Source organism: Orcinus orca, chromosome 14, assembly GCF_937001465.1.
Source record: "Orcinus orca chromosome 14, mOrcOrc1.1, whole genome shotgun sequence".
NCBI classification, from domain to species: Eukaryota; Metazoa; Chordata; class Mammalia; order Artiodactyla; family Delphinidae; genus Orcinus; species Orcinus orca.
The window spans coordinates 73,677,166-73,691,770 of NC_064572.1; the positions used below are offsets into that span (position 1 = coordinate 73,677,166).

At 48.4% G+C, this 14,605-nt stretch overlaps 1 protein-coding gene across 33 annotated transcripts in view; it reads left to right on the top strand.

The window, feature by feature from the left end:
- Positions 1 to 14,605, top strand: part of TCF7L2 (transcription factor 7 like 2) — a 197,851-nt gene that overhangs the window by 158,689 nt on the left and 24,557 nt on the right. For all 33 annotated transcript variants that reach the window (XM_033421014.2, XM_033421021.2, XM_033421018.2 and 30 more), the window contains one exon: positions 13,269 to 13,401. In XM_033421014.2, the coding sequence (XP_033276905.1) occupies positions 13,269 to 13,401 (133 nt within the window). The remainder of the gene's footprint in view (positions 1 to 13,268; positions 13,402 to 14,605) is intronic.

The following is a 14,605-nucleotide window of genomic DNA, read 5'->3' on the forward strand; positions in this document are numbered from 1 at the left end:
AATTTCTAGTCAAAGTTGCCCATCCTGTTGGCTGCACTTTATGAGTTATTGTTGCTGAATGATTGGGAGCTGTCCGTCAGCGGGGAAGGAACTGGCAGTTTACTTAAGAAATTGCATGTGTGACAAAGGCAGCTGCCCCAGTGTGGTGGTCCACGTGAATAGAGGGAGGGAAGGCAATTAGGGGGCTGTGTTGGGGCTTTTTACTTGTCAAACTGGAGCCTCATTGCTTTTGTTACCTCCATGTAAAGGGAAATGGCAGGGTTTTGTTTTGGTATTAAGGGCCTTCCTTAAAGCTTGCTGCCTGACACTTACACAGGAAGGCCAGATGAGTCCAGAAAGAGGGGCCACGGAGCAGTATTTTAAAAGAGAAGAGGAAGAAAATTAAGAAGCCTCACTTTTTTGTTATCTTGAAGCCCTTCCAGCCCTTGTGTTTTTTTGTGGAAGGGGGTATGGTGGGTGGGGCCCTGGCTCGAGGGTTATTAACTTGTCTGGTGTATTAACAGATTGCTTAAAGACCAACATCATGAAAACAGCCCTGTGGGTTTGCAGATAAACAGCTGGGCAGTCGAGTCGGTAAATTAAAAACATCTCCTGTACGTTAGGTGTCTCGCGCCAGAAGAAACCGAATCTTTGCCACCAGTCTTGCTTCAAGCAAGACAGGGCCGGGATCCCATGTGGCAGTAGGGGTGTTTTCTTACCTGCATGCAAATCAGAGTTGTGTGTTTGCTTTTGAAGAGGGCGAAATGATTTAATTAACACTTGGGGTGGGAAAGGACCTGAAAGGTCTTCTGGGCGACTTCTGTCCTCTGCAACTTTCTTGTGTTGTTAACCCCCTCCTGGAGCAGACACCCTCCCACACTCCTCTCCTTCATGGAAAAGAGGACGATTTCAGGCCTATGATGTCTGAGTCTCTCAACTCCAATTAAGTTAAACCCACACACATGTACCCGGCCCTGGAACCTAGGAGAGACCCCGGAAAAGTAAGTCGGGTTGGTGGGACTCAGGGATTGCCTTTTCTCTTTTCTCCTTTCTCCTTTCTCCTCCTCTCCTCTCTCCTCTCTCCCTCTCCCTCTCCCTCCCCCTCCCTCTGTCTCTCTCCCCCCGTCTCATTCTGGGGAAGCTCACAAAACTCACAATCAAAAAAGCGAGTCAGCCTTCAGACTACTGGAATGCCAGTGAACACAGGAAGCTTCCGTTCTTCTGCTTCCAGAGAGGTCAGTTGAAAATCTTTCAGGCACAGCCTTACTCTGGAAGGAAAAGAGGGGTGTGTACGCGTGGCTGGCAAGGCCCTACCAAGTGTCACTCCCGTGTCACTGTGACAGGAAAATACACTTTCCCCCTCCCTCCCCCTCTCCCATGGCAGCCCTCTCCCTAAGAAATTTGTTTTGAGGGATTTGACAATCTTGCAGATAAAGTGCCTGCCTACTGCATTCGGTTGATCATTTTCCCTCACGGCTGACCGTAATTTCTTAGCTACTCTTAGCGGTAGCTCTGTCCCTGCTGCCCAAGGTAACCGGTGAGGGAGGGGAAGTCTGCTTAGTGCCCTGAGCTGGCTGGGGAAGATGGGCCTTCCCCCTTCCTTCACGGATTTCCTAGTGGTACAGAGTAGAAACTAGGAGCAATTTCTTTTCATTAACTTTTAAAAATTTAATCTGCAACCAGTGAAACTAGATTATTTGGTTTCTTTTGTTTTATTTTGTTTTTGGTTTCTGAGGCATGTGTGTGGAAAGGGAAGAAGCAACAAAATAACTGCAGGCATTGTGATCGTTCTGAGTACCCCAGGGCAGAAATTGGGAGCCATCTCCATCTTTTAAGATGCTTTTTTTCAGCTCTTTAAGTGAAAGGAATAAAGGGAGGGGAAGCTGGGAGGAAGAAGAAAAGTGAGAAAAGCAATAAGGGAGGAGAAAAAAAGCTGGCCCAGTCCCATCTTGAAGGTACAGAGAAAGTTTTTTTTGAGGTGGAGAGAAAGAAAACCAAAGCTATTATGTACCCTAGGGATACCATCTTAGTGGGAATGGAAGATTTGAGTGGGAAGGGAGGCACGGTGGCCTCTGGGCTCACTCTCTTCCACCAGTTGGGCAGTTGGCACCTCAATTTGAATTGCTGGGTGAGTAGTGAGGGGTGTGTGTGTGTGTGTGTGTGTGTGTGTGTGTGTGTGTGTGTGTGTGTGTGTGTGTGTGTGTGTTTGTGTCCTTGCTTATGGTCTTGACCATTAAACCTTTGTGCTTTTTTTTTAAAAAAATTCAGACGGTGGGAAGGAAAAACAAGACAAGAATAAATGGTCATCTCAAGCTGTGCTCTTTCACTGTGTACTTTTCATAGTGGTTTTTGGGGGAGGGGGGAAAGGGTTAAAGAAAAAAAAAAGATGGGGAGGAGAGAAAGCTTGACTTTCATCACAATCCTTACGGTTCTATAGCGATGCAGACCTGGCTCCCCAAGTGCAGGCGAGCTGGAATCTGGAAAAGGGCGGTGGGATTTGGGATTTCTTCTAACAAATAATTTTTTTCCACTTCACCCACCAGGGTGGGCTCCACTGGAAGAAAGAGAAGGAAGAATGACATGCCCTCATAGAGGAGCATACTTTGGAAGCTTGAGACATTTTTGAGCTATAAGGCTTTTCCAGTAGCAGGGCTTATGTAAACCGTGTATTGTGGTTTCATATTTAATGCTAACTTTGTGTTGCTATGTCTTTGGTTGTATTTATTTTCAATCTCCAAATTTAGATGCTGCTGGCCTTTTAGGGCTCCAGTCTTGCTTGCGGTGTTTGTATTTTGTAAACTTAATATAAAATGTGTTTCGGAAACCTGAGCAAGAGACTGATGACAGCCTATTGTGCTGTTAATGATTAGGAAGAAGGCCCTTTTGCAATACCAATTTGGGGCTTAGAATACTTGATACTCTGTTCAACTCTCGGGTCAAATCCTTTGCCGCGAGCTGTTAAGAGCATTCTCTTGAATTCGGAGGCGATTCCTTAATTGTCTTTATTATTGCTTTCGTTATTATTTTGTTGTTGTTAAATGGCCAAACGGAAACATTTGCAGTGGTCAGTCAGCTCTTAGATCCCATATTTGGGGGAAGAAGGAATGAAATATACTACACACTGTAAGAGTCCTTGTGTTTTCAAAATCATGAATTAAAATCCTACGTGTCGTGTTGAACTATCAAGGTGGTAGATAGCTCTCTGGTTGAGCGTGAAGGAATGACAGATGTATGTCTTGGTTTTCCTTTCTGGTTCTGTGCAACTTTCTAGTTCAATGTACAATTGTGTAAACTGTCAAGAATTGTGGCGAAGAGAGTGCAGGCTGGCACTGCAAGTGTACAAATTGTGTTGCCACAAATTTCCCACCCAGCACAGCCTCCCGTTTCCAGATTCCTGAAAGGTTCCAGACCTTTGTTTACTCAAATTACTTGGGTTACTTCATAGCGGTCCTGCTGCTTTGGGGATGGGGAAACCTCCATTCTTTATGGCTTATGGGAAGGGAGTTCCTTTGAAAGGGTAAATTCCCAACTCTGATGATACAGATATTATGCTCTTTGTATTGTCACAACAGGCTGCTGCCTCCGTGTTTTCTGGAAGCAACAGAGCCTGCAACCTTGTATTTTTAGGGAAACCTCCCCTTTGTGGTTTGGGGATGGTGGAGGCCTGGTTGAGCTATGTCATGGAATTCTTTCCTTCTGCAATATTTTGGAATGTGATGAAATCCTGACATGCCCTTCAGATTACATACTTCTGCACACATTCGAAGGCTTTTTTTTTTTTTTAAGTGAACTTTGCTTGGGTCATTCCCATGTTACCTTAAACTTTGGACAGCTGCACTCAGAGGGGGTAGCGGTGCTGTGTCCTCCTTACCACACTGAATTTCCGTGTCCTTTTACATGTATCGTTTATGGAGGCTATAGATGTCTGTTAAAGAATGCCCACGTTTGGGACACTAACGGGGCAAAATAGAGCAGAAGGATGCAGTTTTGCCTTTGCTTTCGTCTTCTCTTTAGTCTCTCTTTGCTGAATTCCTGCCAAATCCGAGGTTTGGCCATTTGTATCCGTGGGTCCTGTGAAAATGTCCATCCCTCCTCTCGGTTCACCTGTTTGTTACTAGAGAGAAATCTACCTGCTCTCTGAAGGAAACTTATCAGACTCATGTAACAGGCATGGTTTTCAAATACCGTCTAGATTGGAAAGTTAGGCACAGGGTGTTTAAGAAATACGAAAGACATTTTTATACAGCTGTTCATTATAAATAAATTAGAAAGGTGGTATCAGATTTTGTTCACTGCTTCTTTCTTGAAATCCCCAGGATGTAATAACCATTATGTACTTAAAACTTATTCTAAATCAAAATTGGTGATTTCCTTTCCATCTTATTTAGGAATCCCTAGATTTGGGGTTGTTGTGTTTGCGGGGGGAGATGGTCTGGAAATCATTATTTTTTTAAAAGTTGTTTTAAATTTGAGCTTTTGGATTTCTTCATTTGGAATAGGTTAGTTTTATTCCTGGCTCTGTTTTGAAAATCGGCTCTCCTAGAAACAGCTGTACTCTCTTACCCAAGTCCCAAACATTCCCTGCAAACTCGGACACTTAACAAGATTGATTATGCTAGCGCTAATCATTTAATGCCCAAGTAGTAGAAAAATATCTTGCGGGAGGGTGGAGGTTGCCTTTCCTGGGGAATTACTTCAGGGTGGAGCGGCTGGTCCTCATTTCTGAGACCTGGTGGAGGATTAAGATGGTCAGAGGGCCCCCTTGTGCTGCCGTACCCCCCCCCCCCCGCCCCCCCCCGCCCCCGGGATCCTGTGGCAGGCAGGAAGAAAACCCTGGGAACTCACTGGTCAGGGGCGAGCCTGGACTGGGCGGGCCAAGACTTAAGCTCGCAAGTGCTTTAAAGGTTAGTTGGGGGAAGCACGATGGGATGCCTTCTTTTTATTGGAAAATAAATGAGAATGAGTGGAAATGAATTATATTTAATGAACTTAACTGGAAGTAATTGTTCAAGAGCCTGTGAAAGCACAGCTCTGCTGGGTTGGGCCTTGGCTGCGACGTTCACAAAGCCAGGCGGCCGGAGCACATCTTTATTTTCAAGGTTTCAATGTTCCCCTTCGTGCGTCCACTCCCCACCCTAACACCTCCAGCCCCCCCCCTCCCACCCTCCCCTCCTCCTTTTGGGAGATTGAGAAAAGGTCGTTAAGAAACGCTGAATTTGGCCCCTTAGACCCTTTATGCTTGGCAATCTGTTTGGTGTGTTACCCGCCGGGTTGTTATATTATAGAAGGGGCAAAACAAACAAATAGACAAAGAAAAAAAAAAAAACCCAAAAACGCCCCGAAAAAGGCCAAGAGCTTAGGATGGTTTGTGTTAGTTCTATGTATATGCATGTGTGTATGAGAATGTGGATGAAAATTGGCTGCACGTTTATTCTCTCCCTGCCTGCCCTGTTCAGTCATTTCCCTGCACGAGGAATTTTAATGCCTGTGTGAGTACAGGAGGAACTGTGAGTCGGCAGAATTTCATAGACGGCTGGGAGAATCTTCTCTCTCCCTCTTCTTGCTGTCTAAATGGATTTGATTCCAGAGAAAGAAGGGTTGCGGCGGGGAGGGAGAAGAAGTCAGCCATCGATAATTCACAAAACAACTAAGCAGCACCCTGAGTGGCAGGCTCTGGTGGTTGCAGAAGCTATAACTTTGCAGCCTTACGCGCACAGGATTCAGGCCAGGTGATGCAGGCCGGGTGATGCAGGCTGGGTGATGCAGGGTGATACAGGCTATAGTTGCAGAATGGGTGTTTCTTTTTTGCATCTCATAGGTAGACCTCCTTTCTCTTAACCACCTCATTTCTTCAAGCAAAACTTTCTCTGTGTAATTTATTATTTCCAACAGGCAGTGCTGTAGCCATCAGTAGAAGTCTTGCCCAGGGAAACAGTGCCCCCTTAGCTGGGGGCAGGGCCTTAGAGTGGAGCAGTGCCCAACCATGAATGGCCCCTGCACTAGGTGGGTCCTCGCTGGCTGGGCTTCGGACAGCTGTGAGGGGAGAGGGGCAGAGTAAAGGGTGGAGAGCAGCCCTTCAGGCCGTGGTGGATGTCCGCCCGCCACCCTTCCCCTCCGTGCATGCAGGAGGTTTACAGGATACAGTAGCGAGATGCTCAGCAGATAAGTGAGGCTGTGCGCACCGGCCTGGATACAGGCTCCTCCCTGACGTCATCATCCCAGTAACGGAAGTGGCTGCTCCTTTGTTGATGCAGTCAGTGGGTTGTTGAGGCAGGAAGGTTACCATCGCTGACCCTTCCTCTCTGGTTCATAGCCCAAAAAAATAGGACTAGTTGAGTCAACAAGGGGTCGTTGATGAGGAAGAAACAGCCTCTCCTCATCCCAGCCCCTCCTTCTCATCTGCGCTCCATGACTCCAGTGACTAGCAGCGTCTATTAACGTTTCGCTAGTCACCATTGACCTTGGTGCAGCCATAGTAAGTGGCATCTGGAAAAAAGTGCGTAGAGATGAGCCTTAAACCCATTTTTCAGTGTGAACCTCGAGTGAACAGTGTCCCTTCCTGATGCTGATTTCAGACCCCGGGAGGGCCGGTCATCTGAGACTCTGGAGACCCTTCATATCCACCCTGGGGAGGGGAGACGGCTGACAAATGCTCCTCTGTGCTGCTTTTGTTTTATTGTGCTGGCCCCGTAAAGGCGCTTTCTGGCCCCATTTTTCTTCTTCAGAAAGGGAGAGCCATAGGGGAGTATTGAAGAGGAGGGCCGGCCACCCGAGAGGCCAGGGCTAGCAATGGCTCTATTTGTTTTCAACGTCTGTTGATTAATAGGTTGTGGGGTGAATGGCGAGCTTTCATTCCCTTTGGGTTCCCCACAGTTAGGGAAGGTGGAGGGGTTGGGGTGAGAGGAGGGCCGGCAGGGGGATCTAGAAGGGCCTGAATCACTCTTTCACTTGCCGGGTTCCCGATCGAGAGCAACGTTTGGTGGACGGGTGTGTGGGCGCTCGGCGATGAGGGTGGCACGGCCAGAACACCGGGCTTAAGGGTTCTCGAGGGGTCAAAGGTCAGCCACAGGGGGTGCCCCCTCCCCACTCCTCCCACTGCAGTAGGATGAATACTTTGGGTGGAAAGCCTTTGTGTGCTTTGAGGGCTGTTAAAGGACCTTTTCTTTCTAATTTCACTATTCAGTGCTCAAAACCCATAGGGCTTGATGAGCAGAACCGGGGGAGAAATGAGTAACAGCCATTCCTCCAGGTAGAAAACATAAAGCCTCAGTAATTTAAAGTCAGATGAGGATTTTGGTTCCTTTTAAATAGATGGTGTTTCCTTCATTTAATAAGTTCGGGCTTTTAGCTGACTTTTTCTTTGCTGCCAGAACTGACCACATCTGTCACCAGAATCCTGCTGGGCCCTGATATCGCTTGTGTCTGTATTTGAGAAGCAGAAACATGCCACTAACTGTTTTACACCCCTCCCTCCATAATCCGCCACATGGTGTAAAAATCCCTGCTAAAGATGCCTCGTGCTCCATAGCAGGGGTGTGCCTGGCTGAGGCGGGGAGCCCTGAGCTACTCCTAATTGGGGGATGGCAGGAGCATTGTGTGCTGAACTGGTCTAGGTTCCAGAGACTGGCAGGTGGGGAGTATGGGGGACAGATCCCCTTATGAGGCCTGAAGCATCTATGTCCAGCTGGGAAGGCTGGCCCAGGCTGGGCTTCCTGGGTGCAGCTCACTACCCCACCTGGCAGTGAACCCCGTCCCAGGGCTCGTCTCCGCAGACACAGCAGCAGGAGGTAGAGTCGGACAGGTGAGCTCACACGCAAAGCCTGTGACCTGGGACAGGTTTCCTCACCTGCTGGGTGAGCTAATAACAAGTGCAACTACTTCATAGGTTTCTTTGTGAGGACTGAATAAAGTCTGTCCCACTCATCACAGGCTCCATTAGATTGGCAGCTGTGAGCTGCGCTGGTGTGAGCCAGAGAGGTCTCGGTCAGAGGACTGTCTAGGCAAGGGGTCCTGAGTGGCGCTCTGGGTGAGTTTCAGGCGCCGGTAGTGCTGGTGTGTATGGGCGACTATGGCCTAACTCCCTGACCTTGTGTGGAATATTTTAGGAATGTTTGCTGTTTTTTGTGGCTCAGAGATTCCCAGTGCTCATCATATTCTTTCAGGCTTAACTGGCAGCAGCTTAAGCTGTCCATGCAGCCTCCCATGATTGCCACTCTCACAACCTTGAACTTTAGTTAGCTGTCCCTGGAGGTAATGATTTCGCACCCCTGGGTAGTTTTGAAGACATATTTAATATTTAGATAAAGCGCTTGCCTAAGAGGCACCTAGTTTTATGTTACAGTTGTTTGCCTTGAACACTGGACTCCGTAGAAAGATAAAAGAGGGAGGAGATACATATTTCAGCCTGTTTACCCCACCGACACTCCCAGCAGACATTGTAGCTTTAATTTAGATTCCTGGATGCATTTCTGGAAGGTTTTCCATGTCCCTCACAAAAGGTACTTTTCACATCTGAATTTTCTTAGGTTTGTACAGTTTTGAACACAATCCTTAAAGACCTCTTTAAAGAAGTGGGAGCTGTTCGTAGCGAAGGGGAAAGTCTAAGGGACATTTCCTATTTGGGTGGTGGTTCCGCGTTTCGTTTATATCAGCTCCTACTTCGAGGCCCTCCCCCTGATTCTGGAAGGACCTTGGTTGTCATCGGCTATTCTTGTTTAACCTTCAACTCTTCTGTGGCAGTGTTATTTATTAGCATAATAAAGTGATGGCTTTTCTCAAAAGACATAATAAAATATATTTATGGACCAAACATCGCATTTTTAAGCAGGGCGTGCACCTGAGGGAGGGTGGCTGCAGGACATCCGTGTACTCTTGCCCCGCCGTGCACATCTTTGCCTTTGCAGTAAGGAGTGCGGTCTGTGACTGCGTTGCCCCCTGTGACTTTAATGACAAGAGACCGGAGGGGTAGCAGACGTCACCTTCACTGGTCCCTCGTTGTTAGTATTCATTGGACTGTAGTTTTCAAAGCTTCTTTGCACGGCATGTGTGGACGTGCCAGGCACTGTGCTAATACGCACTTTACAGGCATGATCTCTTTTAATTTTCACAACAACCCTGTTCGGTAGACACAGTTCTCATCCGGAGTTTACACAGAAACGAAGGCCTGTGAGAGGTTACACAGCTGGATTGAAGTAGGATTTAAACCCGAGTCTTCCTGGAATTCTCAGACTTCACTCTTGGTCACCGTGTGCAAGCCAGTGGGCTCTAAAACCATTTTTTAAAGACGCTGTTGTAATAAGGTATTGGACTGAATGGTTTCTGAAGTGCTCTCTACCTCCCCAGCTCTACTCTGTGATTCTGAGTAGATGCCATTTAAGAGCAGCGACATTTGCTGAAATGAATCTGTGAGGCTGGCTCTGTCTGTCCTTCTCTTCTTCTGATGCTTACTGTTGCAGTTTGGTGGTTCTTATGCAGTTTATGAGAGTGTGCTCCCTACTCCCACAGGCTGGGCATTACAGGGGACACAAAGGTCTGCAACACATCGTCTTTGTCCTTCAGGGACTTGGCTATGGTAGCACCGAGAAAGGTTATTGCGACCCCAGCGGTGGACATAATATGGTGCAGACAGAAAGGACTGTGGGGATCTGAGGCTGGAGAGACATGGGCATTTTCTAGAAGGACGTCCTCCCATCGTACAAGCAGTCCAGGTACAGGCAGGTTCAGTGGGAGTGGCAATTAGACCCTGGTTTCTACACGTATGACTGCACTTGCTTAGGAACCAGCCAGCCCGGAGAGCCGTGTGATTGTATTGTTTCTAGGGACTTGCCTGTCATGCAGTCACATCAGAAGAGTTCCATGTCCCAGTGGGACCTGCATCCCCCCATCCCAAAGCCAGGCAGCAGTTAAAACTTCAGATCCCTTCACCCTCCTCTGACCACCCCTCCCCATGCTACAGAGTTCTGACTGAACCGGAAGAGACTAATTGGCTAGCAGGCTGAGATGTGCAAAATGATACGAGAGTGATGGCAGCCAGAACAGGTGTCCGACTTTTGTTAGAATCCCCTTTATACGTGTATCTAACAGGAAGAGGGAGCATTTTTCTCACATACATGTGAACTTCACTGTTGCCCAAATGCTATCTTCGTCCTTCAGTGGACAGGTAGAGAAAGAGGGTCTCCCCAGCGTTTCCTGCTTGGAAGACAGCCATGGGATATGCACTTCTGAACCGCAGACAGAACCGTGCCATCGGGCAGCTTCTCCCGAACAACAAAAATCACAATAATAATAAGCCACCATTCCTGCGCTTACCACGTGGCAGGCTTTGTACTAAGCCCTTTCCATGGATTCTGTCAGAACTAGGACACACTTCATGATTAGGACTCAAGTCCCTTAACGTTTGTGCTTGTCTGTGATCTCGTGGTTCTCTGGTCTAGGGGTCATGGCTAAACAGAAGAGACACCTGTGGTACTCCATGGGCAGACCCAAGATGCCTGGGTCCTGAGCCCGGACCTACCGAATCAGGTCCCTCCTGCGAGATTTCTTAGTATCAGGGATCCAAGTTTGTGGTAAGCATCCTGAGAGATGCTTGACTCGAGCAGAGCTGGGGAATGCAAGTCTCACTGCCCTTTTCCCATCACAGGTTTATACACTTGCTTTCTTCCACTGCTTGTGGGGGCCTCGTTCCCTGGAAGTCCTTCAGACTCCTAAGTGACGATCTTCCCTCCCTTGGGCTATCTGTGGTTCTTCCCACGGGTCCCACAGTTTCTCCACACTTATTTTAAACTGTCTGGGACTGGTCTGCTTTCTTTTCTTTTTTTAAAATAAATGTATTTATTTATTTCTGGCTGCGTTGGGTCTTTGTTATTGCACACGGGCTTTCTCTAGTTGCGGCGAGCGGGGACCACTCTTTGTTGCGGTTCATGGCTTCTCACTGCAGTGGCTTCTTGTTGCAGAGCACGGGCTCTAGGCGCGCGGGCTTCAGTAGTCGCAACTCGCGGGCTCTAGAACGCAGGCTCAGTAGTTGTGGCACACAGGCTTAGTTGCTCCGCGGCATGTGGGATCTTCCTGGACCAGGGCTCGAACCCATGTCCCCTGCATTGGCAGGTGGATTCTTTTTTTTTAACTTATTTATTTTATTTTTGGCTGCATTGGGTCTTCGTTACAGTGCACGGGCTTCTCACTGCGGTGGCTTCTCTTATTGCGGAGCACAGGTTCTAGGCTGGCGGGCTTCAGTAGTTGTGGCTCGTGGGCTCTAGAGTGCAGGCTCAGTAGTTGTGGCGCACAGGCTTAGTTGTTCCATGGCATGTGGGATCTTCCCAGACCAGGGCTCGAACCCATGTCCCCTGCATTGGCAGGCAGATTCTTAACCACTGCACCACCAGGGAAGCCCTGGTCTGCTTTCTTTCATTTCAGCGGGTGTGTGTCTTTCCAACCAGATAGAAAACTTCTAGAAGGCAGCAACTATCATTTTCCTTTCCTCCTAATGGTCTCCACTCCATCTGGTAGGTTTCGTCTCTTGCTCTTTTCCCTCTCCACCCTAGCACACAGTGAGAGCTTATTTGTTGGTTATTTTTCAAGTTGTCCGAAACAGAAATGGTTCCTAAAAGACTCCTCAGTGCATGACCAGGAGATGCTGGCACTGGCCTTGGAGTGGCTGCCCTTCACTCAGCTGACTTGGGCCATGTCCAGACCTTCATAGCTGCTGACGAAGGAAGTGTTACTGGGTGCATTTAATTTCGATGTTGTGATTGCAAAATGATAGCTCACGATACAAGTCTCCCATGAGCCACTAGCTACCGTCTTTCTCTGAAAGTGTCCAGTTGTTTATAGAAATCATTAAACCCGGCTGTTGGGCGTGTTGGCTTCTTTTTCTGTGTTTTTTCCAGGAGCATTTAGGAAAGCCATATTTTTCTTTCCAAACATACCCATGAAAAAGTTAGAAGCGCCTTTTAAAATGTCCTCCCCACAATTAACTGTGGTAAGAAATACTCTTACTATAGCACACCCCTTCTTTTTTCACCCATTAAAAAAAAAAAAGGACAAGAAGGAAAACATAGAGAACTAACTGCTTGGTGGTCCCTGAACTCAAGAGGCGCTAGTGGGCAGCACTTGAACCTTCCTTCTTTTCTTTTAATGCAATTCCTTTTCCTTGATGTTAATGCAAGTTGTGCCTTCCTAAAAGTAATAAAAGGAAATGAAGACACGTTCTAAAATGAAACTTGACTCTAATCCATTCATCATCTAATACTAGCCTCTTTATCTTTGCTGGTACCTAATCTGGTTAAATGTCCCTGTTGTAGGATTTTAGTGAAAATCCTCTATTGGGAATAGGGTTTTTTGCAATTGGATTACTCTCGGTAAATGGCCCAGTAGTTCGCTTGTTTCAGCTTAAGTTTTTCTTTGTGATCTTGCTGGGCTGAGTTATAGCGTCTCATAGTGGGCCGGGGAGGGGGTGGTGGAGACTGGGGTGGGGGAAGGAGCATAAGATAATTTGGGAAGGTCTGGTCATTGCAACTAGGAAAATCTTTAAAATGGTTTTCTTTTTATTTTTGTCTCCTTCTCTCCACCTAGCAACTCTTCCCAGACGTTAAAACACCTTGTCCTTTTTTTCTAGAGCTGCCCATTTCTAAAATGCGTACATACCTTTTATTAGCCCAATTCGTCATCATCCAGTTAATCTGTTAGCACTCCCCGTGACTTCCTAATGAGATTCCTGATGAACCCGGGCTGCTGTATGGGCATAAAATATGCAGGTGCTCACCTGGCAGTGTAGAGCTTTCTGGTAAAGTTCACACTCCCAACCAGACCACGAGTGAGGCTTTTCATCCTATCCTGGCTGTCTGGAAAGGATTGTAGTTTGCCCACTGGTTCTAAGGGGTCAGGAGGGGTTCAGAGCCTGGGGTGGTGGGATTAGGGCCCTGCCAGGTTTCTTGTAACCAAGGGTTTCCCTAGCCGGTTTTCCTAGCCGGTCCCCTGTGAAGCCTGCCTGCCTCCTGAAGGTCCCTCCCCGTGGGCCCTGGGGTAGGAGATTCCCCGCCACCTGCAGGAACACAGTAGGAAGCCAGGCCCAGGGGGGAGGTAAAGACTGAGGCGCACCTACCCAGAGAGCGGAATCACAGCTGTCTGGTATTTTAGTACGTGGACCAGGGCGGTGGGCGGAGTTGACTGCATCTTACAAAGTCCAGGTGTGGGAGGGTGTGGGGAGTGGTCAGGGCATCCTGAGGGTCGGGAGTCCTGGGCTGTCGGAACTGGCATGACGGTGTCCTTCTCTGTTCTTTCCCTCCCCACAGTCGAACAAAGTACCGGTTGTGCAGCACCCTCACCATGTCCACCCTCTCACGCCTCTTATCACATACAGCAATGAACACTTCACGCCAGGAAACCCGCCTCCACACTTACCAGCTGACGTAGACCCCAAAACAGGTAGGCCGAGTGCTTGGGTGCAAAGAGAGTGTGCTGGTCTCAGGGCCACCAGGGGACCCGCTGGGGAGGGATGTTGACTTGGGGACTGGCTGCAGTGGCGGTGGAGAGGCTCTGTTCCTCTCCCGGATATTGACAAGGAAGCCCCTCAGGGAGGCCAGAGCCTGGTGAGGGAGTGGATCTCTCCTCCCCTTTGGAGGAGTCCATCTGCAGCGCTAAGGATCTCTTTAGAGCTCCGGGTACGCCCGCAGGGGCCGTGTGGGGGGCCTGGCTGTGAGTCACTCGGTGATTCTTAGGAGTGGCTTTTATAACTCCAAGAGCCTCAAACAGACTCGGAGGCAGTAATAGTTTTGGAAGCATGTCATGGACTCCTCCTCAGCTCCTTGGGAGTGTAAGAGCCCCAACAGCGTGTTTCCCTGAAGCCCCATTTCCTTGGTGGCTAAGGGACTATAGTCACTTGACGATGACTTGGTGCAGCCTCGAGGGACCACATCACTGGGTTCTGCATTCTGTTTGCTGATTTCTTTGAGTTCTTCCTCCCCCGAAACATCCTAGGTATTTATCATCAAGCCCGTTTTGCAGATGGGAAGACCCAAGTCCAACATGGTTTCCTCATTGCATCACGGAACAGCCAATAGGGTCTCAGGCAGAAGATGCCACATTACTCCAGCTTTTATACTTGTCCCTCCTTTCCATCCCACGTGCTTTTTCCCTAAAGAGGAGAGAGGGAGAAGGTGAGGTTACTTATAGCTCCCCTGCAACAAGATATAAAACAAGGCGGGGTGGTCTTGGGAGAACAGCTAAGGCCAAGGGTGTATCTTTCTGGCTCTGCGATGCGCTGGCTGGGGTTGGTTTCTCTTCCCAGCTAGCTAATTAGAAGGATGGATTCAGAATGGCTATTCCCATGTCACTTTGTCGGAGGGAATTGTTCGGTGTTGAGCTGAGGTAGACTGCCTGTTCAGGCCGCCTTGGCCGCCCCTGAATGAAGCCACACATGAGCTGGCTCTCACCAGCTCTGAGCCCCCTTTGTGCTCGTGGGGGACCCAGCCTGGTGCTTGGCTGGCTGGAGGAGGCTGCCAGCCGGCCCCAGGCTCCACGAGTGAATGGCAGCTTCAACGTCTCATTTAAATAATGGTAGTACAGGGAATAGCTTTTAAATGGTTATCGTAAAGCATATGATTAACGTCTGCGGACTGTTTACTTTTCC